The 25,967-nt window shown below is 52.8% G+C and overlaps 1 protein-coding gene across 5 annotated transcripts in view; it reads right to left on the bottom strand.

The window, feature by feature from the left end:
• The window catches only part of EPHB2 (EPH receptor B2), a 194,431-nt gene that overhangs the window by 24,374 nt on the left and 144,090 nt on the right, over window positions 1-25,967 (bottom strand). For 4 of the 5 annotated variants that reach the window (XM_043574057.1, XM_043574054.1, XM_043574056.1 and 1 more), the window contains exons 6-7: window positions 9,091-9,215; window positions 345-507 (exon numbers count right to left, since the gene is read on the bottom strand). In XM_043574057.1, coding sequence (XP_043429992.1) covers window positions 345-507; window positions 9,091-9,215 — 288 coding nt within the window. The remainder of the gene's footprint in view (window positions 1-344; window positions 508-9,090; window positions 9,216-25,967) is intronic. The other variant, XM_043574058.1, reaches the window with a different exon arrangement.

Genomic DNA, 25,967 nt, shown 5'->3' with positions numbered 1-25,967 from the left:
CTCTCAAAGACTGAATATGATGCTTTCATTTTGTGGATGAGAAAAATTTGGACCAGAAAAGGGAAGTGACTTGCTCAGAGTGTGTCTGCAAGTTAGGGCTGAGCTCCTGAGAGTCCTGTGAAAGGGAGTGGCTGACACGATAGCAATGGAGGCCCCTATGCTTTCCAAATCACAGAAAATAGCACCTCTGTATGACTGGTTCCCAACCAGCAGGGAAGGTTGACATCTAGAAGAGGGGGCGCCTTTTCTAATTTGTGCAAAGGCACGTTGAAGGAGCAGTTGCCTTTACATGTATTCTGTTTGTGGAGTCAGTGCCCGCCTCTTGCCCTCTGGATGCTGCTTACCTTCTGTCATGGTCTGGAAGTACATCTTGCCACTGTAGCGCCCGTAGCCTGCCACAGTGCGTGCCCGCACCTGGAAGACATAGATGGCGCCGGCTTTGAGGCCCTGCACAGTGACCGTGTTGGTGGGGCTTTTTATGGCTGTGGCGTTGTACTCACTGAGCTCCTGCCGAGGAACAGAGAAGACCATTAGCAAGGTTGTTGCCCACGGTGGGCCCAGAGCCCAGTGCCCACTCCTGCCACTTGTGGTGGGGGGGGGGGGTTGGTCACTGGATAAACATCTGTGGTTTCCAATTCTTCATTCTCTCCCTGTGACTAAATTGCACACCCACACTTTTTGCATGTGACTTCCCAACACCTCCCACAAAAGAAGGCAGAGTGTATTTCTCTTCCTTGTGGATGCCAAATTTGTCCATGGTCTTGTTTTGGCCCATGGAACATTCTAGAGGACATGATGCAAGCAGAGGTTTTATATGTGCTTGTTGAGTTGGCTTGGCCTCTTGTGCTCCTGCCTTCTGCCATGATGGGACTTAACCTGGGTAGCGGCTGGTTCCAGAATGAGAAACATGTAAGGAAGATCTTGACCTAATTCCTATGCTGAAACAGGGCCACCTCAGTTGACTTGCAGACTCCAACCAATGACCAAGAAAAATAGCCACTTGGAAGCCATCGTATTTAGGGGATTGTGTATTTTGCAGCATTATCCTCAGTGATAGCTGACTGATACACAGATGCTGAGGGGTCACTATGTGCAGACTCTGAGGTCTAGGTTGTGAGTTCTTGGGAGACAGCAGGAAGAGGGCCTCCCTTACCCACTTCCGCAGCTACTTCCCTGCCCTATGCCTTGATAGGTTAAGTGCAAGGACCCCTGTTCAGCCACAGCACACTCGAGTGAGGCAACATTTAAGGCCCAGACAGGGAAAATGATGCTCAAAGTCACATATTAGTTGGTGGCTGCTTTGGAACTCAAAAGCAGGTTCGTAGGGGTGCCTGTGTGGCTCAGTCAGTTAAGCATCTGAGTCTTGATTTTGGCTTAGGTCATGATCTCACAGTTTGTAAGTTTGAGCCCTGTGTCAGGCTCTGCATTGATAGTGTGGAACCTACTTAGGATTCTCTCTCTCCCTCTCTTTCTCTGCCCCTACATCCCTCCTCAAAATAAATAAGCTTAAAAAAAAAAAAGAAAGAAAACAATGGAGTACATGGAGCTACCTCTAATGTCCAAGGCTTTGAGTACCCAGGACCTAATGTTCTTTCCTTTGAGAGATGCAGAACACCAATTCTTTTTTTTTTAAGTTTGTTTGTTTGTTTATCTATTTATAAAAAAATCTTTATTTATTTTTGAGAGAGAGACAGACTGCAAGCAGGGTGGGAACAGAGAGAGAGGGAGACACAGAATCCAAAGCAGGCTCCAAGCTGTCAGCACAGAGCCCAACGCGAGGCTCGAACCCACAAACAGTGAGATCATGACCTGAGCTCAAGTCGGTCACTTAACCAACTGAGCCACCCAGGTGCCCCCCCTTTTTTAAATGTTTATTTATTCTTTGAGAGAGAGAGAGACAGACAGAGTGTGAGGGAGGGAGGGGCAGAGAGACAGGGAGACACAGAATCGGAAGCAGGCTCCAGGCTCTGAGCTGTCAGCACAGAGCCAGACGCGGGGCTGGAACCCACGAACTGTGAGATCATGACCTGAGCCAAAGTCGGACACTTAACCGACTGAGCCCCCCAGGCACCCCGCAGAATGCCAGTTCTGACCTGAGCACTGCCCAGGGTGACCCAAGGAGCACAGGACAAGGCACAGATTAGCTGCTGTGGGAATGGGGATGTGGTTGAGTTGGATGCAGCTGTCTGCCAATCTAGATGATGCTCATTCGGGCATCTGTCAGCTACCCTTCAAACTTTCCCCAAACACCCTCTTTGCACTTGGCCCTGGGGACTCCAAGGGACTAAGGCACAGGCACTGGGTTCACAGAGCTCAGTTCAGGAAAGCAGTGTGGAGACTTCAACCTTGAGGATCATGAACCCCTCTGAGAAGTTGATGGAAGCTAGGAGCCTTTGTGCAGAAAAATGCCCACCTGATTGTACGTGCCAATCATACACACGTGCAATGCACAGAGCCCTTGAAAAAACTCTCTCAAGACAATTAAATTCAGTGGGCGCAATGTTATTTCAGGAATCATAGCATGGAAGTTAAGATCACAAACTGGGGGGGGCGCCTGGGTGGCTCATTCGGTTGAGCATCCAACTCTCGCTTTCAGCTCAGGTCATGATCTCATGGGTGGTGAGACTGAGCCCCGCATTGGGCTCTGTGCTGACAGTGTGGAGCCTGCTTGGGGTTCTCTCTCTCCCTCTCTTGCTGCCCCTCCCTGGCTCATGCTCTCTTTCCTTCTCTCAGAATAAATAAACTTAAAACAAATGTTAAAAAAAAAATCACAAACTGGAGCCAGACTTCCTGGGTTCAAGTCCTGACTCTATTACTTATTATCTTTGTGACCTTGGGCAAGTTTCTTAACCTCTCTTGCCTCCTTTTCTTCATCTGTAAATGGGGACAATAATAATGGCAGCTACCTCAGAGGATTGTTTAGAGAATAAAATGAATCCATATGTATAAAACGTGGATATTGGTAGTGTGAGCACAACGAACATGGGACCTCACCTGGGTGGGGGACATCGGGTGAAGTCCAGGAAAGCTATCTGCAGAGTGGGGCTTACGTAATGGAATTTTAAAGAACAAACAGAAGTCACCCACGTCAAAAAGGGGAGGGCATTCTTGGCCAGGAGCACCAGGTGCAAAGGCAAGGAGGTGAGACATGGGATGTGGGGGCTGGACAAGGGCTGATCTGCAAGTGCCTCCTCCCAACCCCCTCACCCTTCCCAGGGGGCAGCAGCACCTAGGAAGCCTCTTTTCCTGAGTCCGCTCCTCTGCCCCCTCCTCCAGGAAGCCTGTTTGACCTCTCAGCCAGATGTGCTTCCCCTCCTCTGAGCCCTGGAGCACTTGCTGTGGACGCCCCAGGAGGGGTTTCTGTTCCACCCCCTTATCCTGGGCTCAGGCTGATCTCACAATCTTGACTGTAAACTCTTGAAGGAAGTGGCTGTGTTTTGTTTCCCTGGACTGAGCACAGAGGCCTGAACAAAGAGACCTGTTCCAATGCCCCCAGGGTAAAGGCTGTACTCCTTAGCTTGGCTTTCCAGACCCTTCATGACTTGCCCTTTGCCAGTCTTTCCTGCCACCCCCCCCCCCCCCAAGGGTCCTCCAGGCTCCAGTCATACCCAAATGCTTCCCTTCCCTTTCTTGGTAGGACTGCTAGATTTAGCAAATAAAAATACAAGATGCTCAGTTAAATCTGAATTTCAGATAAACAATGAATAGGGTGGGTTTTTTTTGTATAAGTTTCCCCATGCAATATTTAAAACATACTTATACTAAAAAATTATTTAAAAAAATTTAAATGTAATTGGTGTCCTATATTTTATTTGGCAACCCTACCTTCCCTGGACACTCTGATACTTTGCAAGTGCTGTTTCTTCTATCTGAAATATCCATTCTCCATCTGCCTGGCAGTTCCCTATTCATCGAGACTCAGTACAAGTACCACATTTGCTGCAGAGACTTCCCAGATGTCCCAGAAAAGATTTGCAGGTCCGTTTTCTCCTCTCCCACCTGTTGTTCCGATATGCACGTGACTTCTCTAAGGACTGTGGGTTTCCTGAGGGCAGACACCTTGTCCCATCCATCTCCGGGACCCCCAGGCTCAGCACACAGTAGGTGCTCACTAACTACCGCCAGCGACAAATGAAAAACAGGATAGACCGTTCGACAACCTACGAACCCAGGTTGCAGTACCAAGATTGCCCACTAGGTGCCACCAGCCAACACGGAATCTGCTCGGATTCTGCAGCCTGAGTGGGTGGGTGTCCACTCAGAGAGGATGGAAGTTTTAAGTTCCAGATTGTAGGATGGCGATGCGAGGTAACTGCCAGTGGCACAGGTGCCTCCGATTGAGGAAAGAAACTAGCAGATCCCTTCTCTAAAGCGGGAACAGGACAGAGCGGGGGATTGGGAAGTCATTTCAAAGGCAGATTCTTCCACTTGCTTGCATTGTGACCTTGGGAAAGACTCTTCCCTCCCCTGAGCCCCTGTTTTCTACTTCAGGAAAGGAACACTAAATGCCAACCTCCCAGGGCTGTTGTAAAGATGAAATGTGATCAGGCAGTGTCTGGCACAAAGGAGCTGCTCTAGAGCCCCCTACCTCCTCCCTCGTGGCTGGAACACCTTTACCTGAATAAGGACTAAGCACTGACAGGTTAGGAGAAGACATCTAGTATGAAATCTACCAGTCCTCAGCTCAAAAATCCTTACCCCAAGACTATGGGCCAATGAGGCACTGGGAGCATTTCTTAAGCCCTATGAGACTCGGTCTTCTCATCTTTAAAATGGGATAAAATACTATAGGCCACACAGAGTGGGTATGGAGATTCAACAGGAAAAAAAAAACGGGCAAAGCTTTTAGTATCGTTTCTGGTACACATAAGGACTTCACAAACATTGGCCATCACAGTTATCGATGCCATGACAGAGCAAGCCTTCCTCAATGGTCATTAAATGGATGAATGGATGCAAGAATAAATGAGTGAGTGAAGAGACCTCTCCATGTAGGTACCACTCCACGTACACTGGGCAGAGACCTATGCAGCCTGGACTTTCACTGTTCATCCCCGCCTCCCCCACCTTCTCTTCCCCGCCTCCCCCACCTTCTCTTCCCCTTTGCTCTGCCAGCTAAAAATTTCTGTTGAATAAACACCAATCGATGAGGCCTATAGGGACCTGTCTGCCATAGGTGGCCTCACAAATGAATCTTCTCCCGGAGCTCTGGGGGAGCCAAAGGGAGCACGAACCTGTGTGCTTTGGTGCAGCTGCCAAAGGAGGCCACCTCCCCCAGGACGCTGGAACCGATGGAAACAGCCAGCCCTGGTCTGGCCAACACCATTTGTCAGCGGCATCCAGGAGCCTTCCAGCAAAGTGGTTTTTTAGCTCCGGGCTCCGGGCAGGCTGGGAAATCCCAGTGGAGCTGGGGAAAGGCCAAATGGAGAGCCCGCTCCAAAAAGAGCCCTTTCTAAAGAAGGAAAAGATAGTGGCGGTGGGGCCCACACGGGACTGCAAGGCTCAGTGCCTAACTTCCCTACCTGGGAAGATTTGGAGCATTCATTAAAGAGATCAATTGCAGGCATCAGGAGGATTCCCAAGTGTTAGGTAAGAGCTGGCTGTGGACTTGTCAGAAGCCATCTTGCATCCTGGAGGTCCCTCCCTGATGGGACAGCCAGGTTGACCTAGGAAGCCTGAGAGGTTGGGGACCGAGACTGCTCCTACCCCTGTGCTGGCATCTCCTCTGACATTTTCATCAACTCCTTTTTCCTTCTCCCCTTAATTCTGCCACACTCTCCTGATTCTATCCGTCCATTTCTTTTTCCTCTGCACACTCTCCTGTCTGTTCTTGGCTATACCTTTCCACTGCTGGCAAGCACCATACCTACACCTACAAATCGCGAACCCACACTGGCCCCAGGAAAAGGCACCACCATCCACTGGGAGTTGTCCTTCACACTTCCCTGGTCCCCTGAGTTTCAAAAGGTTGTCTGAATCTCACCATCTGTGCTGCTGGCCCTTACTCCATCATGCCACTATCATTTCTCACTCGGTGTCCCACGAGAGCCCTCAAAAGGGTCTGTGTCTCCAGGACCCCCTTATACTCTGTTTTCCACACAGCAAGATACAGGGATCTTAAACGTAATCGGAGTCAGATCACATCATTCCAGAACCTTCCACCGGCTTCCCATAGTACTTTAAATTAAATCCAGACTCCAAAGGCATGGAAGGCCCACCACAACCCAGCCCTGCCTCCCTCTCCAACTCTTTCCCCGCTAATCTCTCCCTTGTTCATATTGCTCCTCCACACTTGCCTTCTCCTGCCCCAGGGCCTTTGCGTGTCTTGTTTCTGCTGTCTGGAATGACTTTGCTCTCATCACTTGTCTGTCTGGTGAACTCCTAGCAACTTTTGAGGCTCAGCTCAAATGTCACTGGAATGAAGACTTCCCCTCACTTATACTCAGACCATGGGTCCCTCCTTGGTGCCTTGACAGATCTTTGCCTGCCCTTCTGTGGCTGTGTCACGCCCGTCTCATGGCTATTTGTGTCTGGAGGTGTCTTTTCCCCTGGACGGTGAAGGCCCTGAGGCCTCTGGGCATGTCTGGCTAATCTCAGTACTCCCAGCACCCAGCCCAGGGCCCAGCCCAAAGTTGGTGACAGCAAATATTGAATGAACCAGTGTCCATTTCTCCCATTGGCAGATTCCAGGCTGCCCCTCACTGCACCCCAGGCCCAGCAGGAGGGGCTGACAGGGCAGCGCCATGTCTCATCACAGCCGTACCTGAGGCTTGTCCCTCTCTCGCCATGTGTATCTAAGATCCCCCCTCAGAGCCTGGCCCTGTCCACCCTTTAACAGTCATCCCAGAAGCACCCCTGGGAGGGTGAAAGGGGAGGGAGGAAGCCGGAGAGCCAGGCGAAGAGTGAGAACGCAGGCCCAAATCCTGTTTTCTCTGCCACTTAGCAGCTGGGTGGTCTTGAACAGGTCACACACCTTCTCCGTGCCTCAGTTTCCACTCCCGTCCAGGGGGGTGAATGGCCTTGCTGCAAGGAGGAACGAGACGACGGAGGTGGCGTGCTTGGCACGTGCTCTGTGCTCATGAAACGCGAACAGGTGGTGGCCGCGGCCGCTGCAGGGCTTGCTGGGCCTGCCACCTCGGCGGGGGCCTGGGGATGCGGGGCAGCGGCAGAAAGTAGGGCAGAGCCGCCTCCTGGTTCACACCTCCATCAGCCTCCACAGCCCCTCCCGCCTCGGTAGGAAATGGGTCGTAGGCAGGACCCGCGCCGGGATTCCTCATTTCCGCTCTAGTCTTTGGGGACAAACACTTTCAGTTTCGTTTAATCATAAAGCTTCTTAATTAGGTTTTTTTTTCCCCCCTTTCTTTCTTGAATTCTGAGGTGCTGAACTGTCCCCGCCACAGGGGGTGGAAATGCTGGCTTCTGTAGGGCCTGGGGCTTCCTGGGCCTGGGAGCAGCTGGTCTGGCTAAGGCTACAGGATGCCTGGCTCCTTCCAGGCCCTCCAGGGCCCAGTGAGGGGTGGGGCTGCTTCCCTCACATTGTCCTCACCTTGGGCCATCCAGCAGCACCTCGTGAGCACCTACTGTGTGCCAGGCTGGGGAAATGGCAGAGGTAAGGCAAGGTCCCCACTCTGGAGGCCGTGGGAGGGCATTCATTCACTTATCCATTCAACCAATATTTCTCAAGTGTCTCTTTGGTGCTGGGCCCAGGGTATCGGGGAGAAGATGGTGAATGGGACAGATGTGGTCCCTGGCTTCTCAGAATGCACTGCCTAGAGCAAAGGATGAGCGAGGAAACAAGCAATCACAGACCGGCTGGGTGAGGCTGGATAGGTGTTTGAAAACGTCTCGAGGCTCACCAGAGTTTGGCTGAGCCGGCAGTTAACAGAGTGGAAGGGCGGGGCTGGGCCTCCGAAGGCTGGGCTCCAGCAGTGGTGGCTGGTACTGTTTCCACCTCTTTTCCTCTCAACCCTTACAGAGAGACTTTCTATTCATTTCCAGTTCCCAACCCTCAACTAAAGCACTTTCTGTAGTCATTTACACTTTAGTCTGAATGAGATCCAAGTGACACCTTTCCCAGGGGCTCTTCCAGCCTCTGTGGCCGTTTGATGCTTTAGGCCGCAGGTAAGAAAAGTCTCCACTCAAAAAGAGAGTTTTCTGAGCCTCTGATGTCCAGCTGCTCCATCCACCCCCTGGCCCCTACACCGTGCAGGCCCCATGTTCAAATGTACTGGCCTCGCCTGGCCTCATGTTGTGTAGCTCTTGCCCACCATGCAAAAGGCAGGGCAGAAGGGAGGAAGGAAAGTACACTCTGTTAGGGCCGGGAGCCATTCTGGGTACTGTCCCTGCCTTTTCTCCTTGACCTGTGCAGCCCCCAGTCTTGCCAACAAGAGAGGCAATCTTGTTTGCATTGGACACAGGAGGCAACTGAGGTTCGGAGAGAGAGAGATGGCTGCCCAAGGTCACACAGCTGTTATGGTTGGAGCTGGGACCTGAACCTATGGCTTCTCACTCCCAGTCCAATGCTCCTTCTACGACACCAGCGGCTTCTAACCCTTGGTCCCTGGGTCCTAGGGGTCCCTGAGAGAGAATTAAAGGTCTGAATTAAAAGCTCAAAGAGAAAGCGCTCTCTCCCGCTACAAGTGGCACCCCGGCAAATGGAAACAAGTGTTGTAGCTGGAATCAGAGCAACACGGGGAGGAGGCTCCACTCCTGCCCCGTACAGAGCTGTCTGGAGCACTTTCAAATCTCTGCTTCAGAATGGGGGAAGCTTTCTGGGAAACCAGCTCTTTCAGAACATCAGGCCCACTGAAGTCAAGAGGAAGGGGGTCCTGGTGAGGAAAGGGCCCCGACCATTGCATTTTACCGAGATTGCTGGCCTGATGCCCCAGACCAGAAAAGCGCAACTCGGAGAGGTCAAGGCACCTGCCTGAGGTCTCCCAGCTGGGGAGGACTGGAGTCAGAATTGAGCCAGGCAGCTTGACTCTGAGGCCAGTGCTCTTTCTGCTGTACCAGGGTGTCCAGTCTCGGAGGAGGGTAGAACCGCAGGCCCAGGGGTGTGGAGGTGGGGAGTGGGCCCAGGAGCACAGGTACCTTCTCATAGTACTGCAGCTCATAGTCCAGGATGACGCCGTTGGGCTGGTCAGGCTGGGACCACGACAGGGTGATGCTGTCCACCGTGCGGCTCACCGGGTGCATGATGGACACAGCCGACGGAGCTGGAAGACAGGCCAGAGGCCAAGGGTCAGGAGCAGCAGTGAGAGGGTACATACAGATCCTGTCCCAACTCTAGAGGTGCCCAGACAGAGTGTGGGATCAGAGAGGGGACGGCATCTGGCTGAGGCCACACAGCCTGCCTAGGGGGCTGACGGGGGCCAGCAGGACTTGTGCAGGGCCGTGGGTGCTGCACCTTCAGATTTCAGACACTGACAATTCTGGCCATCCCTGGGGAGCTCAAGCCGCACCGAGTGAGAGACAGATGCACTGGGCCCTTCTCTGGCCTGGCTCAAAGTGTTTGGATGAAAGGTGTTCATTCTCTCTCGGAACTTACAGTCTATTGGACTAGGGAACTTACAGACCCAAGACATGGTGATGGGGCTCTGGGAGAGGGGAGCAGAGAGGGTGGGAGATTCGTTTGTTCCTCCAGCGAATGTGCACCGAGGGCCTACTATGCGCCCTCAGCATTGAAGAAAAATGACTACCAAAAATAAATACATAAAAATAAATCCATAGCTACTATGGAAAACAGTTCGGCAGTTACTTAAAAAATCAAATGTAGGGGTGCCTGGTGGCTCAGGTGGTTAAGCGTCTGACTCTTGTTTTCAGCTCAGACCACAATCTCACGGTTTGTAGGTCTGAGCCATGGAGCCTGCTTGGGATTCTCTCTCTCCCTCTCTCTGCCCTTCCCCCATGTTCGTGGACGCTCTCTCTCTCTCTCTCTCTCTCTCTCTCTCTCTCTCTTAAAATAAATAAATAAGCTTAAAAAAAAGTTAATGGGGCACCTGGGTGGCTCAGTCGGTTAAGCGTCCGACTTCGGCTCAGGTCATGATCTTGCGGTTCGTGGGTTCGAGCTCCGCGTCCGGCTCTGTGCTGACCGCTCAGAGCCTGGAGCCTGCCTCGGATTCTGTGTCTCCCTCTCTCTCTGCCTCTCCCCCACTTGCACTCTGTCTCTCTCTCTCAAAAATAAATAAACATTAAAAAAAGTTTTAAAAATAGTTAAATGGAGGGGCGCCTGGGTGGCTCAGTCGGTTGAGCGTCCGACTTCGGCTCAGGTCATGATCTCGCGGTCCGTGAGTTCGAGCCCCGTGTTGGGCTCTGTGCGGACAGCTCAGAGCCTGGAGCCTGTTTCCGATTCTGTGTCTCCCTCTCTCTCTGCCCCTCCCCCATTCATGCTCTGTCTCTCTCTGTCTCAAAAATAAATAAATATTAAAAAAAAATAGCTAAATGTAGAATTACCCAGCATTTGCACTCCTATGTCAGTACACATAACGGCAGTATTATTCACAACAGCCCAAGGAGGGGAACAACCCAAATGCCCACCGACAGACAAACGGACACACACACGATGGTATACACATACCATAGAAGAGTATTTAGCCATAAAAACGAAGCAAGTACTGACACGTGCTACAACGCAGATGAAGTTCAAAAACATGCAAAGTGAAAGACAGGCACAGAGGTCACATATTTTATGATTCCATTTATGTGAAATAATTCAGAACAGGTAAATCCAGAGAGCAAGCAGCTGGCGGTTGCCAGGGCTGAGGGTAGGGGAGAAACAGAGAATGTCGAGCGTAGGTTTTCCTCTGGGGCGATGAGAATGTTTTGGGCCTAGACAGAGGCGGTGGTCACACAATCCTGTGAATGTACTAAACGCCACGGAATTGTACACATTAAAATGGTTAATTGCAGGCGGGCCTGGGGGGTTCAGTCGGTGAAGCATCCAACTGTTGATTTTGGTTCAGGTCATGATCTCGTGGGGCATGAGTTCGAGTCTCGCATCGGGCTCTGTGAGGACAGCGCAGAGCCTGCTTGGGATTTTCTCTCCCTCCCTCTCTCTATGCCCCTCCCCTGCTTGCACTTTCTCTCTCTCTCAAGATAACAAACTTAAAAAAAAAAATAAAATGGTTAACTGGATGTAAACCTCAATAAGATCAATCCCTCCTTCCCTCCCCCTAGTGTTGCTAGAGCCATCACGGAGGGTGGTTAAACCAAGGAGACAGGAAGTCAGGGGCGGCTTGTTTAGTGCTGGAGCCTTCTGAGAAATAACTTAACCTCATTCCTGCATCTTACTGATGTGGAAACTGAGGTCCGGAGAAGGGTTGTGAGCTGCCCAAGATCACATGCCCTTTTATTGATTCCTGACTTCATGAGGCACCCAGGCCCGTGTCTCTTGCCTCCTTCTCAAATAGACCAAACCTACTATGTGTCAACCACGGCCCTGGGCCCTTCACATGTGTCTCCTGAGCTGACCGTTGGTGAGGGAGCAGTATTAGCCCCACTGACAGGGGAAGAAACCGAAGTTCAGAGGGGCAAGGGGCTCCTGAGATCCCAGCGCCCCCACACCCTCAGCAGGGGAGCTGGGATTTGAACCCAGGTCTGCTAATGCAGTGTTTGCCCCATGATTGGACAGAGCAGGGGTGGATTCCTGACACAGCCCCTCCCTAGGCGGTCACTCCTCACTGCAGTGAGCCTCCCTGCCTTTCTGGGCTCAATGTTTTCATGGTCTTGGGAGGGGCTGAGCACTCACCAGGGTGAAGGGAGCATCTTGGGCAAGTGTGTGACCAGCAGATGCCCTGTCTCGGCCCACACCAGGGTGTCTGAAGGGTGAGAGGGACCCTTTTCCCCCTCACCCCAATCTTGCTTCTCAGCGGCTTTGTCCCGATCTGAGTGTGGAGTAGCAGCCGGTAGGAGCTCATCGGGACCCGAAGCTCACCCAGTCGCTGCTCTGTTTCTGTCCCTTCCTCCCCGGGGTGTTGGTTAGAAGACCCAGGCTCTGCTCTCTGGCCTGCTACTCGCTGACTGTGTGACCTTAGGCAAGCTGTCTCCCACCTCTGGAGCTGGCCTCTTCCTCTGGACCATGAACAGGCTGGAAGGTCCCTGGGGTCCTGCAGCTCGAACGCTCCTTGCCTGCCTGTTCTTCCTGGGCAGCCCTCCGCCTGGAGTTGGATCAGCCCAGAGGCCAGCGTGAGTCTGAGCGGGTCTGGCTTCCCTCCAGCGCCAAGTACCTGTGGGAAACTGACCCAAGACACCCGAGACAGGGTGGCAGCACTGTGACCTTTGACTTGGAGCTTGGTCCAGGCATCGCTGACAAGCCTCTGTTCTTTCTGCACTATAAGAGTGCTGTCTGGCTCTCAGCTTGGCCCTAGCCCTGCTGGGGCAGCAGGCCTCTTGGGAAGATCAGGCCCCTGCTCCCTGCAGTTTCTCCCTCAGTCAAACAGGGGTACTCTGTCTTCCTTATTGCTTCCCAGAGAATCAGGAGACCCCAACGTGAGCTAAGGGGCCCTACTACACGCTGGGCCCTGTGCTATGCCCATGTGGACGTGCATATTACCTCATTTAATCCTCACAACAGCCTAGGAAGCAGACCTCCTTCGGCCCATTTGGCAGATGGGAAGCCTGAGAACCAGAGTAAAGTGTCTTGCCTGAGGCTATCCAGATAGTAAGTGGCCACGCAAAGCAACGCATTCTCACCAGATGCCTAGCGACGGGAAGTGATGTTTCTCCTGCCCCACGAAGTCGCTTGAAGGACTTTCAGGGCTGTGCAGATGTGTATAGTAATAGCAATGATAAAGCCACTAACCTAACACTTATTGAGCCCCTACTCTGTTCCCAGCGCTGTTCCAGGCTCTTTACGCCTATTAACATAGGTGAAGCAGAGAATTCTCACAACTGCCCTATTAGCTAGGGGCTATTAGTATCCCCAGTTTACAGAGGGGGAAACTGAGGCTCAGAGCTATTGCATAGTCTGCTCAAGGGTCATGCAGCAAGGCCGTGGAGGCTAGACTTGAACCCGGCACCTCAGGCTCTTCACTAGTACAGCACTTGCTACTGAGCCGTCAGCCCGGCTCCGGCCAAATGCTCACCAGAAATTGATGAGGTTAATTGTCAGAGCACAAAGGAGGGGCAGTCAGAGCTCTCAGTGTCCCAGTTTCCTCATCTGTAAAATGGGCCTGAGGGCAACGTGCCCCCTGAGGGCTGTCGTGGGGAGCGGGTGTTTGAGATCCTGTCCAAAGCTCAGCGTGGCTGTGAGCGTTCACCAGGGTCACTGGGGTGTTGCCACTGTGCACTGAGCAGCTGCCCCGTGTCACCTGATTCGGTTCTCTCGACAACAATGTGGGATGGGGGTTAAGATCCACAATCTGCAGAAGAGGAGACTGAGGCTAGAGAAGCATGGTGACTTCCCCAAGGTCACACAGCTAGTGACAAGCTCAGTTGGGCCTGGAGCTGAGCTATCCTGCCCCCAGCTATGCTCCCTGCTGGCCCTCAGAGCAGTCCCTGCAACTGTGCCCTCATTCTCTGACCCCGTGTCCAGCCCAGCCCCGTCTCTCCCTTCGGAGCTGCCTCTGTGTGGAGCTGAGCACCCTGTTCTTCTGGACTGCCGGAGGCCCCGGCTCCCCCGTGAGGCCAGGTTGTCCACCCTCCTCTCCCGCCTGCTGCAGCCCGCTTCCACTGACAGCGTGCCATCGCTGCACGTCCGTCGTATCTGTGCAGCATCGGACACACACAGCACCCACAAGCCTGGGTGAGCAGTATTGCCATTAAGCCACAACTACGTGAACTCAGTCACCTGGCGCTTTCCGCAGAGACTCGTAGAATCTTCCCTGGTGGGAAGGTTCCAATCCAGCCCCAGGAAGGGGGTCCGGCTTGGTGGTTGGGAGCCGGAGGGTGGAATCGGACTGCCGGCAAATCCTCATCCCTCCCCTCCCCCCATGCCGTGACCTTCAGCAAGCTCTCTCAACCTCTCTGAGCCTCAGTTTCCACACCTGTCACATGGGGACCCTTACCTGGCAATGATGCTATGAGCATAAAAGGAGAAATACGTGTACAGAGTTCACCACGGTGCCTGGCACCAGCAGGAGGGAGATATCATTAAAAACATTTCCAGGGGCACTTGGCTGGCTCAGTCAGTGGAGCACGCGACTCTTGATCTTGGGGTTGTGAGTTTGAGCCCCACACCGGGCGTAAAACTTCCTTAACAAACAAATAGAAACAAACAAGCGAACATCTCAACTGGGTAGGGTGGTACCAGGGGCTGTGGGCCAGGACATGCTGGTCAAAGGGTATAAACTTCTAGCTCTAAGAAGTTCTGGGGAGCTCACGGATAGCTTGGTGATTATAATAAACAATCCTGTAGTGCGTAACAGTTAAGTCGTAAAGAGAGCAGATCTTAAGTGTTATAACCACACACCCAAAGATGGCAGTTACGTGAGCGGTCGGATGGAGGTGCTAACTAACCTTACTGTGGTAATCATTTTGCAATATATACATGTATCAAGACATCACATCATATACCTTAAACTTTCACATGTTATATGTCAATGATATCTCAATAAAGCTGGAAAAAAGATGTCAATTCACAGAATTGCTATGATGCCAGCATGACGCCGGGTTCTGGGGCCCAAGAGAGGAACCCTCAGAGTCCCTGCCTTCCAGGCACTCGCAGCCTAAGGGGAGAAAGCATATTTGTTTCACACAACGAGTGTCTGCTCCAGGCTGGAGCTCTTGGGTCCCAGCCCCGGTGTCAGGACTCGGCCAAGGTGATGCAGGCCTGAGAAGGGGCAAAGCTGTTCCCTTCCCCTCTTTCCCTGTGATTTCACCTCCCATCCCTAAAGATGATTGCACTTTTCAAACTTGAGGGGGGATAAGGAGATAACCAGACTTTGTTAAAACCCACATTGCTGGGCACCCCCCCCCCCCAACCAAGATACATGGTGGGGCCTGAGGATTCACGGTTCTAACAAGCTCCTCGGGAAGTTGATGCTGCTGGTTTGTGGACCACACTTTGAGGAGTAGTAGATGTAGGACCAGAGAAGGAAAGTGACTTATCCAAGATCACACAGCAGGTAGGGGCTGGCATAAGATCTCCGACCATCTGAATCCCGGTTGAGTAGATCTTCCATCCACCAAATTACTTCTCACGGCCTGGCATCTGCAGAGACTGCCCCTTTCATCAGCCCAGGCTAACTCCCTCTGGAGCCTGCAGCTCTGGAGGGTCTTAAAGCAGGGGGACAAGAAGTTGTAGGCTGCCCAGGAGCCTGCCTTGTCCTGAAGGCACTGGGGAGCCACAGAAGGGCTGCAGAAGGAGTGGCAACCTGCTCCTCAAATGACATACGAGCTCGTTATCTCGACAATGCCTGTATGCCCCATGACACCCAGTGGAAAAACGTAAGGAAGGCCCACACCTGGCTCTCACCTGTTCACTCTATGCCAGGTGCTTTTCCAAACGCGTTACATAGTGAACTCCTTTAACACTCATACTAACCCTATGAGGCTGGTATTCTTACTATACCCATTTTATAGAAGAGGAAATGGAGGCATTGCGGTAGGAAGTAACTTGCTTGCCCAAAGTCACACGGTTATCAGGCGGTGACGCTGGGATTTGAACCCAGGCCCACCCAAGTCCAACACACCCTTCCCTTCTATTGGCTGCAGCCGATGCAGGCTGAGCAGGGGGGTCTGGAAACCAGGGGACTTCAGAGGGCCTCTGAGGACATCCTGGGCCGACTCCCATCCTGTTGCTGCAAAGCTAACTCCACTCGGCTCCCGCTGACTCACCTTACCCACCACCGCCCGGCCCTCCTCGGCTCCGGGAGCTCAGCTGTTATGGGGGCGGGTCCCACACAGCCATGGGGGTCTGGGCTTGGGGGGCTTAGCCGGCAGGCTTGGGTTACAGGCAGCTAACCCGGGCTCTGATCCCATAAGTCCCGTAACCCTGGGCGTGGCAAGGAGGCGGCATTTGCTGGGAAGATGATCAAGGCGGGCCAGTGGGGGCCAAGCGGGGCTGGCCTTTCTCCTGGAATCCAGGGGGATTAATGGCGGAGAAGAGGGAACAGCTGGATGTTCTCCCATCCCTCCTGCTGTCCACCGCCCACCCTGGGGTATCAGGTTTCCCTGTAAGTTGGTCTTCAGGGAATTCTGGTATTTTCAATTACCAGCAGGGCACACCGGCAGGGGGCTGGGGTCAGTGGTGCCCTGTGACCCCTGCAAGGAGATGGAGCCCCAGGGAGTAAGCACAAAAGAGGCTTGTGGCCGAGAGGGGAAGAGGGGAGCCTGGCCAGGCAGGGCCTGCTTGGCTGGAGCAGGTGGTCAGGGGCCCTGCTGTCCCCAGCGAGCCCTGGGGGAGTGTCCAGTCCCTTCGTCAGTTGAGACTTGAGGAAGTGCTTTCCGCATGTGCCCCGTCTCCCTCTCAGGGCACGAGGGGGTTGAGTCAGGTGGCCTCTCAGAGCCTTCTGGGACCGGGAGCCTTTGATGGGCAGGAAGACAGGAGGCCTGTGACCCTGGCTACTTCAAGAGGGAGTGGGTTTGGACCTTGCCCAGCTTGACCTCCGCAGCCCTGAGCTCTGAGGCAGGAAGGAGACCCCCGAGTGTGTTTGGCCTTTCCCCTTTCACCAGTAAGGAGACGCCGGGAGCTTAGAGCAGTGGGGAGAAGGCGCTGAGCACTGGCAGGGTGAGACCCCACCCCGAGCCCCAGTAGCAGATCCCGCTGCATCTGTGACGTCTTCACTGCACCTGACTTCCCACCACCCCCTGAATGACGCACGGATGCCCCACGTGGCCTCAGGGCCCACCTGCCCGGCACCTGCCAGCTACCTGCAACTTGCTCCTTTACTCCCAAGTGCCACCCAGACTGGCCGCCTTTCTGTTTCCAATCACACCAAGGTCATCATTTTTCTGATGATGTGTGCGTTGGCCCCACAGTGTTTCTGCCTGGACACCTCGTCCCCCAGATCTCCATGGCCTCCTCACTCACATCTCAGCTAAACCGTCCCTCCGCAGAGAGCACTCCCTGTCCACCCACCCTGCCCCCCCCCGTCACTTGCCTTCCCCCCCAGCTTTCTTTACTTTGTAGCACTAACACTATCTGAGGGCAGGGATCTCATCTCTCTTATTCAACCCTTTATCCCTCGTGCCTGGAACAGTGTGTGGCTCAGAAGAAGCATTCATCAATATACTGGAGGAAGGAAGGAGAAAAAGAAGGGCAGCCTCTCACCTTTCCTGGCACCCTCAGGAGGCTGTCTGAGTCACTGACCTTGGGGGTTGGGACCTGGAGCAATGTCTTCCGGCAGCGGCCGGGGGAAGGCAGCGCAGCTTCTATGATGGGCAGTTGGCTCTCCCTCAGAGCCCCTGCCCACTTGCGATGTCACACGGAGCCTCCTGCCAACCAGGCAGCCAACAATGCCACAACAGTCAATTATTACTGTGCTTGCATTCTCCAGGGTCTCTAGCAGGAACACCTTCCCCGTGACAAGACTCCTAGAATTTCCGGTGGATAATGGGAGAGCTGTTTTGACTGTAGCAATACAGTAAACTCCTGACAATCCAACTGCAATTCTGGGTGGCCTGATCATAACTGTCACAACAGAATTTCCACAAATAAAACACGTCCAGAAAATGGGCCTCGTTTCTTTCTGATGGGACCAAACAGGGCTGTGGACAGAAAAGAAGGAATAGTTGGGAACTGGTGCCAAGGTGGCACTTTTCTACGAAGCAAAGGAGCTCTGTGGCCAAGAAAGTCAGAGAAACACAGAGTTCTAGACCCCCTGCTACACTCATACTGCACACTCCTTTGTTCAAGGCTCTGAGAAGTCCTGCAGGGGAGAGACCCGGTTAACCGGGTGGTTGAGGTCTCATTTGGCTTTAGAGCCTCTTTTTCACATAACAGCTATTAATGTGTTTTGGAAGTAGCAGTTTGTGAAATATATTTTTGGGGGAAAAAAACCCATAACAACAAAAATCAGGTCTAGGAGATAATATCTCTTTCCTTGAACCTGAGAAAGGCTCCTGTCTAGGGTGGCTGTTCATCTGCACATTCATTCTTCCCTTGATTCGGCATAGATTTAACAGCACCTGCTGGGTGCTACCCAATCAGATGGAGTGGGGTTCATCACATCCGCTTCACAGATGAGGAAAGCGAGAATCAGGTCAAGTCTCCTGCCCATGGTACCTTAGCTGGTGGGATCAGGACCCAGGTGGGATCAGGCGGGATCAGGACCCAGGCACCCAGGTTGGTTTTTTCTCCCTGAGTACTTGGCGGGAGCCATAAGCACGATCCGAGCAGGCTAAGGCCACGCCTTGGGCTTGGTATGGTGGAAACATCCAATGGCCCACCTCCTAGGGGGCTGCTGAACAGCCTTGATCTTACCTCTGGCTGCTGAGTGGGACCCAGTCCTACCCCAGCACCCGGACTAGCAAGATGGTGACAGCCCAAGCTTCAAATCCGGTAGCCAAGGCAGCATATCTCACCCCTCAGTGCCTCAGTTTCTCCTCTATAGAATGGGGACCATGGCATGGATGTTGGGAGGTTAAATGAAAACCAGCATGTAAAGTGCTTAGCATAGGACTTGGTCCAGAGTAAGGGGCCACGGGACGTCGGCCATATGTCGCTGTCTGGGCTGCTCAGACTCTTTTTTTTTTTTTTTTTTAATTTTTATTTATTTAATTTAAGTAAGCTCTACACCTAACGTGGGGCTCGATCTCACCACCCTGAGATCGAGAGCCGCCTGATCCTCCAACTGAGCAAGCCAGGTGCCCCTGGGCTGTTCAGACTCTTAAGCAGCCCTGTGAGTAGCTGAGAGCTCAGAAAGGCTCTTGAATGGTGGTGACGGTGGTCGAAGGGAGAAGAGGCAGCATTCAGGGTTCAGATCCTAGCTCTCTAATGCCCAGGTGACTGTGTGACCTCAGGCAAGTTACTTTTCACTCTGAGTCCAGCTTCCTCACTCGTAAAATGGGACGTGGCAGATATGACTTACTGCCTACCAAATACCCATTCTTTCTTTGTCAAATTAACAAAACTTGGTTCTTAGCTAGGCACATTGTGCCCAAATAAAAGACTACATATTCCTAAACTCTGTAGTAGCTATAAGTGGCCACGTGACAATATGTGTGCCAATGAGACATAAAGCTAATGTAGTATGTGGGACCTCTAGGAAGTTCTTTTCAAAGGGAAGAGCCTTCTCACTCTCTTTCTTCCATCCTGCTGCCTGGAACATGGCTGTGATAGCGGGAGCTCTTGTAACCATTTTGGCCTATAAAGGACAAGAGGCTGTGTACTGGGGGGCCTGGATCCATCAGGATTCCATGGAGTTGCCCAAACTGCTGTCTTCTGACATCCTTTACATATAAGAAAAATAAACCTCCGTTTTGTCTAAGCCACGATGGTAGATTGGTTGTATTATTAACCACCTCATTGTATCTATACTCTTTGCCCTATAACTTGTGTAATCCTGCCCCCCAACTCTAGGCTTAGCCATGTGACTTGCTCTGGCCAATGGGATATAAACAAACATGATATAGGCAGAGCTTGAAAAGCCCTTGCATATATCTGCTGGCTGTCTTGGTTCCCTGTGATTGCCATCAGAACATGCCCAGGCCGACCTGATGAAGAAGAGACACAGAGAACAGAGTTATTGCCCTTGTTGTCCCAGCCAGGACCATCCTGACAGTCTGACAGCAGTCAACCTCAAACATGCCATAAGGCCCTGAAAATATCCCAAGAGCTGCCAAATACCCCGGAGTAGAGGGAGTGCAAACGTATGAATATGCCTGCCCACCCCTCCCCCCCACCCCGCAACCCACCTGGCTAATCCGGAGACCTGTGAGCTAGGTGAATGCTTGTTTTTATGCCGTTGGTGTTGTGGTTGATTGTCAAACAGGATCTCTTACTTTTCTTCCTGTTATATGCAGCCAAACTCAATCTTAACTGCTACTCTAGACCAGCAGTGCCTTCCCCGCAGAAAGCTTGGGGGGATCAAAGAGGCCGATGCGTGCAGAGGGCTCGGCCTGGGGAGGGAAGTGCCCTCTCCCTCTCTCTTCATTTCCCCAGGCCTGGGCCTCACTGGGGGCTCTCTTGGCCCATATCTCCTTCTGATCCTCTTGGCCCCCAGGAAGAGAAGTAGGTGAGTACACGCTCGTGCCAGTTCTAGAGACGAAGCCACTGTATGCCCGCCTCCCAGGAGGGCGGGAGGATCAGAGGAGAACACGCTGGCAGAAGGGGCTTTGGAAAGTTGAAAGTCTTTCCATGAGAAAGCCATGTAGAGTGGTGTCACGGGCAGGGGCCGTGACACCGGGCCAGGGTCTGGAGACTGGCTCTGCCACGGACCTGCTGTGTCATCCTGGACAGCTACTTAGGAACCTCTCTGGGCTTCGGTCTTCCTCTCTCTAAAAAAAAAAAAAGGTTTGCCCTGCAGGGCCCCTGCCGATGCTGATGTGTTTTAATTTGGCTTATGTTACCTTCGACGACAGGCAGACCCCCGAAGATAGCCACATCCTAATCCCAGAATCTGTGAATATGTTACCTTACGTGGCAACAGGGACTTTGCCGATGCGATTAAGGTTATGGCCCTTGAGATGGGGAGATTATCCTGGATTATCCAGGTAGACCCAATCTAATCTATTGAGCCCTTAAAGGAGGAGAACGTTTCCCAGCGGAGAGTCAGAGAACCCAAGAGCTGGGGCGTGAAGACACTTGACGCCCTGTTGAAGCTTTTGAGTTGGGGGGGCCACGTGCAGGGGCTGGAGAGAGGGTCTTGCGGGCTAAGGGCAGCTGCCAGCCGGCAAGGAAAGGGAGACCTCGCTCCCACCGTCCCGGGGCACTGAGTTCTGCTGGCACCTGACCGAGCAAGGAAACAGATCATCCCTTAGAGCCGTCAGAAAGGAATGTGGCCCTGCCGACAGCTTGATTTGGGCCTGAAGGGATCCAGACTAGTCTTCTGCCTACAGAGCTGTGAGGCAGGAGCTGCGTCTCATTCTAAGCTGCTGAGTTTGTGGTATTTTGTCATAGCACCAGTAGGAAACTGAGACACCTTCCGATTTTGTTTGAGGCCTAGCTGACATGTCTTATCCACGTACTTACCGTGTGCTAGGCGCTCTGTCTACACGATTGCTAATCCGGACACCACCTGGCAAAGCTGCAGTGATAGATCAATACCCATTTTGAAGGTGAGGACACTGAGGCTCGGAGAAGAGACGTCTCCCATGCAGCCTGGTCACACAACTCGGAAAGCGCGGTGTGGGACGAGGGCCGAGCTCAGCGCCCAGGACGCATTTTTGCCCACACGACCCGCTAGGATGTGACAACAGGGGCGCTTCCTAACTGGCCAATCTACTGTTGAGTATAGGAGATGCCAAAGACTGCCTTTGCCAGCCAGGCTGTGGTGTGAATGGGCCCCTGCTTCAGTCCGGCCAGCACGGGGCCCCAAATATGCGGTGACGTTACTCACTGTGCCGCTGCCTGCCTGGTGACTGCAGGCAAGTCCCTATGTTCCCGATGCTTTACTGTCCTCACCCATGAGACAGGATAAGAAGAGGACCCACCTCATGGAGTCGATGTGAAGATTCACCGCCAAGGACTGGCACACAGTAAACACTCGATAGATGCGAGCCATTACTATGACCCGGGTGAATGAAAGACGAGCTCTGCTTTCTGCCTGCTGCAGGCAGGCAGCCTGGGAGGCACCTTGAGACATGACCTCAGAACATCCCAGCCGTCCCGCAAGGAGGGGCGGTGACACTCACGAGGAGATGCCTTCAGATGTTGGGCTAAGTGACTCGGCTAAGGCTTTGCGCCAGCGAGCATCCAGGCTTGATCCTAAGCCAGGTTTGTGTGCCCCCTTCCCGGCCCGTCTCAAACTGGGCAGGGGCACGGCTGCCCGGAGCTTGCTCCGGGTGAGGTGGTATCCATCACAGCCCCCGGAGGACGGCCAAGAGTACTGGACGCTGTCCCTGAGGACGAGCCCCACGTTACAGAAGTGCCACACGCGCCCCGGGTCTGCAAGGCCGTCACCGCCTTGTGATTTGGATCTCCGCTTAAATACCACCACCACAGAGAGGCTCTCTTCGGACGCCCGCCCCGATGCCCGCGCTCCTCCCTCCCATCGCCCGGGTTGTCTTGCTTGTTTGTGTCGAGGGCCACAGACTCTGGACGGCAGGCTGCATCCTGCGTCTGCCCCTTCCCAGCTGAGTGGCCCTGGGCACATGCTTGGCCTCTCCTCGTGCCTGTTTCTTCCTCCTTCAAGTGGGGATGTGCGGCCCAGCCTGGCCTCCTTTCTCCAGGGGGCCCTGAGAGCACGCGAGAAAACAGGGCGGAAAGGCGTTCCAGGATGGCGGAGCGTGGTTCGAAGGTGGCATGACGGCTTTATGAAGTCAGAAGGCAGCTCTGGCCCCAGTGAATGCCAAGGGAGTGTGAGCAAGGCCCAGTCACTTGCCCAAAAAGAATACTTTTTCCTTTTAAGGCAATGAGTTAGATATTTATATGTTGAATTTTAGGGTCTGATTAAAACCGACCACTGAATGCATTTGTCTGGAAACCAAGTCCCCAGCCTTGCTTTCCAGCCTATCGTCATTCTCTACACCCCACCTCACTCCATGCTTCCCTGAGCCCTTCTGCAAATGTTCACTGAGCATTCACTGTGGTGTGCCCCTGGCCAGGTGCCGGGAAAACCGTGGTGAGGAAAAGCAGAGCCATTGTGTACCCTCACGTGCTGATGGCGGGGGAGACAGACAGGAACGCCACGATCAAAGGCCTAAGGCTAAAATCTCAACCAGGGAAGCTTGAGGGCCATGGTGCCGGGGGTGTGACCAAGTCAGGAAGGCCAATAAAGATGAGCTAAAGTCTGAAAGAAGAGTGAGGAGAAAAGCAATCCAGGCAGAGGGAACACGTGCAGAGGAACAAAAAGAACTCTCCCTCCGGCTTGCCTCCCGCACTTCCCTCCCCTGGGACACCTTCCTCCCTGCAGGATTCCATCTCTTTTTCTTACAAGCTTCTCCATTCTCCAAAGCCAAGCTCAAATGCCTCTTCTTCCAGGAAGCCTTCCGTGACTTGCCCTCCTCCCGTTCTCCAGGAGGAAATGATCTTTCCTGCCTGTGATCTCTCTCACCTCCCCATATATATCCTTGGGCCCTTATTCATTCCATCTTTAATGTAGATGCTGTATCCATGTCTTTCCAACCAGGGCATCAATCCCCAAGGGCAGGAACTGTGTCTTCTCTAGTATAGATTTGCAGTCACATAGTTCTGAGTTTATATCCTAGTTGAGGCCACTTACTCGTGGGACTTCGCATAAATGGCTCTATCTCTCCGGGTCTCTGTTTCCTTATCTGGCAAATGGGGATAATGTGCAGAGGGCGTGGTGTGGCTGCACAGGCCCCAGCTGGGCTCTGACCATCTGTGAGAGAGTCAGCTTGTCAAGGGGCTTGAAACAAAGAGGAGGGACATAGGGTGTTTGTGATCTAGAAAGCCCCAGGGCTTTGAGGGCATACAGGGGCTTAGACTCGCTTAGACCCAGGTTTCCCGAGTTTGTCTCACGGTAAGGAATACTTGAGCCGCTTGTTACAAATGCAGATTCCTAGAGCCCACTCCAGGAATTCTGATTTAGCATGTCTGAGGTAGGGCCAAGAACTTGTGTTCTGGAAAAGCTCTCGTATAGTTCTGATGCACAATTTGGTGGAAAAATGGAGGCCCTGAGGGAGGCAGTGATTTTCACGAGTGTGATGGGTTGGATCAGTTATCTCAGCTCTGCCTCTTGGAACAGGATTGTGCACCCACACCCTTTGCCAAGTAACTCTGCAGGGCTCGTTTGCTGTTGGTGACTGTGTCCCAAGCAGAGGCATGTGTTTGTGTGGCATGGCTTGGCCCGGCCACTTGTGCTCCCAGCATTCACCATAAGAGAAACGAGCCTGGGTGGCTGCCGGTCCAAGGGGAATGGGAGACATATGGAACAGACTGAATCCAACCCACATTCTGGAGTCCTGCCCAGAATAGAGAGCCCTGCTGCAGAGTAGCTAAACCCTAGCTGCCCCACAGACTAGTGAGTGAGAAAATAAATGTTCATTGTTGTAAACTACTAAGTTTTGGGGTGGTTTTGTTATGCAGCATTGTTACAGCAATAGCTGACTGATACACCGAGGCCATGCAGCCAATCAATGGCAAAGCTGGGATTCAAACTCAGGTTTGAACCCAGTGCTTGTTTCTCACTGCATTTGTCTTTCAATCCTGAGGGCTCCCCCTTGCACCTTCTCCTCTGGAAGCCTCTCACTTCCACTCTGTTCCATCTCTAATCTCTGGGAACTAGGGTCCCATTCAAGCAGCCGGACTCTACTCCTTGCAGCTAATAAGCTGAGGCTTCTTGAGTAGGCCTCCCTCAGGGCTCCCAAATAGGTCCAAGGGAGGCTGCTACAGCCAGGGAAAGAACTCCCTCTCCTCCACCTCCATTCCCCCCGCTACCAGGAGCCTGGGCTTCCCTACCTCAGAGCTTTGTCCAGTTGGACAGCCTCACAGCTGAGGCTTCATAATCTGTGAGGTGTCTTTACCAACAGCTGTTGGTTCTCTCAGATTGCCTGCCTTGCGTCAGCTCCATCCGGATCCCCAATCTGAGTGGGGCTGAAATGCAGCCATGACCCCACAAGAACTGCAGGCACATGCTCACAAATATGCCCTGTTGGCCACAGTGAGACCACAACCATTCACAAACAAAACCATACTCCTTCTCATACACAAACACACAGAGAGGCAGGGCCACATTCATACGTATAAACTCGTGCTCAAACACACCCCCTTCCAAGCCCCTCCCATTCAGACACACCCATGCTCATGAATGCATGTATAAATAAGAAGCCACATGGCCACAGAACATGTAATCACAATCATAAACACATGGTCGCCCAAACACATACAGTGACGCACCCACACATTCTTACACATGCACTCGCTCTCACACGCCATCAAACCCAGTGTCCTCGGACATACCCTGGATTGTGCCCAAGCACAATCTGTTTGTCCTAGTTAATTCCTGTCTCTTACCCTTCCTGCTTTGTGACTCAACTTCTCTGACCATCATCTGTCAAATGGGGGCATGGATGTCTCCTACTCAAGGAGGCCGGGGGTATGCAGGGAGGTCATGTATAGAAAGTACCCCTCAGCCAGTAGAGCTGGTTGGCCCCTTTTCCTTCCATGTTCTTGCTCATGCCTTTCCTCATTCTTTTTTTTTTTTTTAATGTTTTTATTTATTTTTGAGAGAGAGACAGAGCATAAGCAGGGGAGGGGCAGAGAGAGAGAGGGAGACAGAGAATATGAAGCAGGCTCCAGGCTCCAAGCTGTCAGCACAGAGCCTGATGTGGGGCTCAAACCCACAAACTATGAGATCATGACCTGAGCCAAAGCTGGACGCTTAACTGATGGAGCCACCCAGGCGCCCCATAAGACATTTCTTTCTATCACTCCCTTAAAATTTTTTTGGTCCTTTGAACTACAGATCAAATCCTGCCTCTTACAGGAAGCCTCCCTAGACCTATATCTCTGGATCCCCTGTGCACTTACTGTGTGGGTCTCACTTGACATCAGAAGGAAAAGGTGGGTAGCCTACTCACCTTTTCTCCTGGAGCCTGGCCTCCCTTGGCTCTTCCTTGGACAGGGCCCCCCAGACAATGCTCACGGCAGAAGCTGGGCAAGGGCTGTTGACTGAATAACTGAGGGGCACACTCAGTTTTCAGCCTATAGGTCCCATGAGGTCCTTGAAAATCTCATGTGGCCCTTGGTTGGGGGATGAGGCTGGAAAGTGTCTCCTGGACCTGGGCACATGGGGGTCACTGGCGACCCAGAGGACAGTGGTCTTGGTGGAGAGAAGGGGCCAGAAGCCTGCGTGGAGTGGACTGAGGAAGGAATGGGAGCAGTGGTGAGACTGCCTTGTTTGGCAACTTTTTTTTGCCATGAGGGAAGTAGGGCAGAAGATGGTGTGACGTGGGGTCCTAGAAAG

Source organism: Prionailurus bengalensis, chromosome C1 (assembly GCF_016509475.1).
Source record: "Prionailurus bengalensis isolate Pbe53 chromosome C1, Fcat_Pben_1.1_paternal_pri, whole genome shotgun sequence".
Classification (NCBI taxonomy): domain Eukaryota; kingdom Metazoa; phylum Chordata; class Mammalia; order Carnivora; family Felidae; genus Prionailurus; species Prionailurus bengalensis.
This window is presented reverse-complemented; position numbering and strand designations above follow the sequence as displayed.